This window comes from Eurypyga helias, unplaced genomic scaffold (assembly GCF_000690775.1).
Source record: "Eurypyga helias isolate BGI_N326 unplaced genomic scaffold, ASM69077v1 scaffold27188, whole genome shotgun sequence".
NCBI classification, from domain to species: Eukaryota; Metazoa; Chordata; class Aves; order Eurypygiformes; family Eurypygidae; genus Eurypyga; species Eurypyga helias.
The window spans coordinates 250-6,025 of NW_010265386.1; the positions used below are offsets into that span (position 1 = coordinate 250).

The 5,776-nt window shown below is 43.2% G+C and overlaps 1 protein-coding gene across 1 annotated transcript; it reads right to left on the minus strand.

The window, feature by feature from the left end:
• Positions 1–1,317: 1,317 nt before the first annotated feature.
• Positions 1,318–5,444, minus strand: LOC104513398 (ankyrin repeat and SOCS box protein 4-like; the record flags this gene model as incomplete). The annotated part of the gene is made up of 2 exons (XM_010156731.1): positions 5,231–5,444; positions 1,318–1,617 (listed from the first exon to the last, which is right to left on the minus strand). Coding segments are annotated over exons 1-2 (514 nt in total), but the record flags the coding sequence as incomplete, so codon positions are not given.
• Positions 5,445–5,776: the final 332 nt, after the last annotated feature.

Consider the following 5,776-nt stretch of genomic DNA (forward strand, 5'->3'; position numbering starts at 1 on the left):
GTTCAGCTGGTGGGCAGCACTGCTATGGGTATGGGTATGTGAACAGCCGCCACGTTTTGCTCCAGACTTTTCCCATTTTGTTTGGAGTCTTGACACTGAGCTCATATGGAGATGCACGTTTACAGAGTGCTTTGGGATGGAGGCTGGCTTGTAGAGCACCGTTATTCTGTTGCTGATGGGGGGGGTGGAGAAAGCCTGTGGAGTACATCTTTTCATTTGCATTCATCCTATGCTACATTTTATAAGTGTACATTTGACTTTTACATTTTTCCATGGTAGCAAATTCAACTCGTACTGTCAGGACTGCTTGCGTTGTGCAGGGTACTACTGGCAGCATTTATTTAATTTATTTTCCTTTACACTAAACAAAATTAATATACATCTTTCCAGCAGAAGAAAAGTGATGTCATTATTCATTCGGGACTGCAGATTCCCTTGTCTGCAAAGCATACTTAGGTTCTGCATCTCAAGAAAAGCTTTCAATAACAACACATGTAGAAAAAACCCAACAACAACCACCACCTACCCCAAAGAATTTGTGTTTGCTGTGGCATAGTGTGATAAATAGGGGAATCTGTTTGCAGCTGAAGACTTGAATTCCCTGATTTTGCTCTACCTTTTATATCTGCCTAAGTCAGCATTCTTGTGTTAAGGAAATAGTGTGCAACAACAATATATTTATCCAGAAATTATGTCTAGTCATAGCTTTGTTACAGATGACCAGCAGCATAACGTATGTTATTTTTTTTGGAAAAAAATCATATATAAGAGCTTTTTTTTCCCCAGTCCCTATATATATGCAGGAGTTTGGCTGCTGAGAAATGAAGAGATAGTATGAAGGTCAGGTCTAAAAAAACAAGCGGTTGGAAGAATTTTATGAGATCAAGGAAATTTGGATAAGAAAGAAGGGGAGAGGGGCACACTTCCATGTGAAAACATCTCAATAGTAAACGTAGATGCAGATGACAGGAAAAAAAAAAAAAAAAGAGAGAAATAGAAACTCCCTGATTCAGATGAGCTCTTCTGCTGAGGGTCTGACCAAGCAGTGGGCTGGAGGCACTGAAAAGGGAAAAAATCCTGGAGTAAGGGCTGGTGGCCTGGGAGAGGGAATGACAGATGGGGTGAAGAATCAGAATGGGAAAAACTTTGACTGATGAAAGAGTAGGGCAAGGATGTCTGAGATGAAGACATAGGCCAGCTGTGGATGGAAGGGATGAACACACAGGTGCTGTGACAAATTGCATCCTAAGAGAAACCACAGACCATGCCCCCTGTCTCTAGGGATGCCACAAGAGGCCCTCCAGAGCTTTACCTTACCTCTCCAAACCAGCTGCTGGGCACAAGGCATGGAGGTTCGGGTCGTACAGAAGTGCAGGGGTGCCTGCCCACTCATTGAAAAGCAGTTCAGCTTAGCTCCGTGGTTGCAAAGGATCTTGAGACACTCAACATTTGCCATTTCACACGCTACGTGGATTGCAGCTTTTCCATTGGGCCGGCAGTTGATCGTAGCTTTGTGACTGAGCAGGACCGAAAGACTCTCCAGATGTCCATACATGACAGCTAGATGAAGTCCAGTTGCCCAGGAGATTTTTAATTTGTAGCTAGGCAGCCAGTACCCTGTACAAAGTGAAAATGTGTAACCATCTTTGGCAAAGACTTTTCTTTGGGCTATCCGCCTACTGAGAATAATTGAGGGAGAAGGAAGGGTTAGAGTTTTGCTTTAAATTACTGTAATTTCACCAGCTACAGCTTGGTGCACACAAAGTTCTCTCAAGTATAACTTCATTTACGTTAAGCACTTTTACTATGTGTGTTGAATAGTCTGCCTTTTGGACTGATTATTCCCGTGTATATGTATTCTGAAGGCAGAGGGGTTTTTTTTCTTGTGAACTGTGTAGACTAAATTAAAAAAAAATATATGCTTAGAGCCTTTGAAGTGCCACCAGCTAAAAAATATGAGAGAAATGAGATCTTCATCCTACTAATAGCTGAGCAGAGGTGGCATTGGAATAAGAAGGCAGCATTTGCTTAGGCCAGTGACTCAATAAATAGCTCATTCTGCTGTTTCTGCGTGGGAGATGGCAGGTTCTTACATGTCAGGAGCTGGATCCAGACCTCCAGTGATGCATTGCACATAGATGACCCCTGGCAATGTGGCTGCAGCTGTATCGCAGACCTCCTGCCAACTACTGCCCCTGAGGAGTATGGAGGAAGGAGCTTGGATGCTGATGTAAATTAGGTTGAAGAAACAAATAGAAGCAGCGACACTTTAGCATGAAATTTGGCTCCAAACTGTTCCGATTTTTCTCACAAAATTTCACGTTTTAATGTTTTTTAACTTGCAAACAGGTGTAAGACCAAATACCACTTAAATATTTCTTCCCAAAATAGGACTGCATGCTTAATGACTGCACAGAGACAGTCTCTGAAGTTATCACTATAGTAATTTGTTTTAAAAAAGTTAAACAATAACAATAATGTACAGAAGGCAGAAAGTCTAAAACTTCATCTTTTCTCCTTTTTTTAGATACAGCAGCTGCCTCTTAGCTAGAAAGTGTCTATAAAATATTCTGGGTTTGACTTTTATCCATTTCTCCTTGGATGAATGCCTGGTTGAATGCTGTTATGTAAAAGACAGAACAAAATACTAAGCATGTATGAGGTCAAATTATTTCAGACCTTCAGCTTTGAATCTCTAGTTGCATATAGTTTTTCAGCCTTAATGTCGTATAGATACAGTTTTTTACAGAATTGATGTGTGTTGTATTAGACAGAAAGAAGATGGAGAGAAAAGAAGGAGGTAGATAGAAGCAAAGTGCTGGTGGTAGGGAGAAACTTGGATTAAAGTTCTTCTTCCCTCCTAGTTAAATTTCAAGTATATTCTGAGATAGATGCCGGTAATGCAGTTCTTGTAGGCATCTGAAAATCACTAGATTCCTGCTAAAACTGAAAGATTACAGATATAAAATGGACAGTCATGACAGCAACTGCACCTCCTGCTCTGGCATGGCTGCAGTGATTTGTTCCTGACCAATATAAGCATTTGTTACTACTAGTGTGTGAGACGTCAGGGGTGAGAAACTGTCTATGGACCGCAGCATCCACTCTAGGACTAAATTTTGGGACTATGAACCTCATTCCCCAAGGAACTCAGACCATGAATGGCAAAAGCAGGTAGCCCAGAATGCCCAAATGGGATGAGAGGCTCCTCTGCATCCACTCAGCCCTCTCTCAACCCACTGACTATGCAGGTTACACTTGCAACTTGGGTAAGACCACCTTTGCATCGTATGCCCCCAAACCGGGCACAAAGTAGGTGGGCTATTTCCCTGAGTCTATGCACATAGCAGAGCACGTTTCTTCCATCAACTCCCCATCTGTGTACCCACACGGCATTCTCGCTTGTTTCCAGTGAGCTGTGGGGCACTGCTGGCTTACCTGACACAGAGCTGGGCCTCACATTTATGGCCAGATGTGAGCCATAAATGATACATAACAACAGGAAAGTCATCCTGAAAGCCAAGTTATCACTTTATATAGCTACAGTTTCCCTGCCTGAGACCCCTGTTTATTTCCTTTGCCTGTGCTGCTACAGGTGAGCTGAGCTCAGACATCCTGAGGGAGCATCTCCCATGTCCTCTGCCCAAACCCGCAGACATCTCTGAGCCCAGAGGGGCAGGGACCAGGCACTGAGCAGAAAGCAGATGTGGGCCCCATGGAAGGCTTCATTCAGCTTGACTTTTTCTTTGGTTGGAAACATGAAAAAGCCATAGTGCATGCAGGTCAGTGTCCTTGGGAACTCTCAGCCCCTTTGGAAAAGGGGAAGCAAAGCTACTCTCTCACCCATGGCATTTCTTCTCCACTTCATTGCTCAGGGCTACAGCAAAACTCAGGCTGTCAGAGTAGTGTGATGGTAGGGGTTAATTTTTCTACCCTCTCCCTCCTTAAGGAAATCCCCCTCTCATATCACAGTTACCTGGGATTCCAAATAAAAGTACAATTTGCATGAGAGTTGGAAGAGTGCCTCCTGCCTTTTAGACAGAGTGAATACACTGCTGTGATTTAGGTCATAGGGTGCGTTTACCTCTCTACTTTTTGGAGAAAGGAGAGACTTCTCCAGAGGAAACAGGTTAATTAAACAGGTTAATTAATAAACCACTGAATTGTTCCTGTAGTCTCAAACCTCAACCAGAATGCATCTCAGACCTCTGAGGCCAAAAGAAAATGTATTTTAAGATACATTCATTACTTTGTGGCATAGCCCAGACACAGTCCCCAAGGGAAGTACGTCATGACTGCCTCATCCTCACCTTAATGAAATCAAAAGAACAGGAGCCAATCGTTAAATAAGAGTTAAACACAGAAAAAGAGAAGAGGTGGGATGTTCTCCCTTCTTTATGTCACAGAAAAGAAAGTACATTTGCTGTGCTTCTAGGCCTGGAGGTGTTTATCTCCACATAGGATTAACTTCTGGCACAGGCTGATCGTTGCTGTTTTCTAGATACACACAACGAATTTGTTAGCAAGTAGGTCATGAAGTATGTTGATTTTAGCAGAGAGCAAACTTGGTTTATTGCTTTAAGTTGTAAGCTTTTGGAAACTCATCCAGTGTCTGGCTGAGGACTGGTTTGGGTTTTCTACACCCCGAAAGAGATGTCTTTTTCTGGTTATGTTTTTCCAGATGATTTTTCTGTTTTGATAAACTAGCACACCCTCACTTTCTGTCAGTTTGAAAAATAAATTTCCTCCCATCCAGCAACACCCAAGGTCCACAGGATTTCCTTAGCTCTCCTGAGCTAGGGAGAATTCACTCTACTACTACTGCAAATCAAAACCAGACAACATTGAATATTTTCTCTTTCTAAATGCTTCTGTATATGTGACTGGGTACATGCAAGAAATGTGTATACCACACTTAGCCTGCATGTGTCTATTCTGGGCTTTGCACCTGAGTTCTTTGCTGGGACAATCCTTTTTCTGGACTCCCCTGAAGCTGCAGCAGCTGGCTCAACAGCACAGCAGCTCAGGCTGGTCTCTGGCCTGCCCTCCACCAAAACCGGCCGGCACAGCTGATAAGCTTCGCCTGCTGCAGTGACCATGTGAGCCTACCGAGATGTTGCTGCCTGTGAGTCAGCTTACGCTGCAGCTTCAGAAGAGATAAAAGGCCCGAGTTTCTTGAAAATCACTCAAACCCATCTATTTCCTGGCAGGTGAATGCTGCCACATTTACCTTGTTTGTAGGATGCCAGAACCAGGTTTTCATCTTCCACTTCAAACACCGTGTCCACGTCTATTTTCTTTTGGCTTAAGAGCTCTTCCAGTGTTTCAAAGTCATTGGACTTCAGGGCTTCAAGAAAAGCCTTTTTCACCAACTTTGCAGCTGCAGCTCGAGTAATTTTCCCCTCTGTATTCTCTTCCTCTTTGTATGTCTCTTCCAGATCCATTTCCAAACGTACTTGTTTGTGCTGTGAAGAGGGGTACACTGAGGTCCCTATAGCCTGGTTGTGTGCTGAAGTTCCTGAAGACCAGAAGGTAATTTTATCACTTGGTCATGCTGAGCTGCTTGTTCTATTTATATGAGGAGCATTTCAGGCATCGAAATGCCACTCTTAGATATCACCACACTGTTTTCATGAAAGCGAGGGCTAGCACACTAGCAGTAACACCAAAATAGGAGTTATCTCCATGGGCTTTAGACACATTAAGCTTCATTAACCACATGGTTACCCTCTGCTCCTGCCATACACTTACATTAGCAGACACTAGTCCCGGGTGT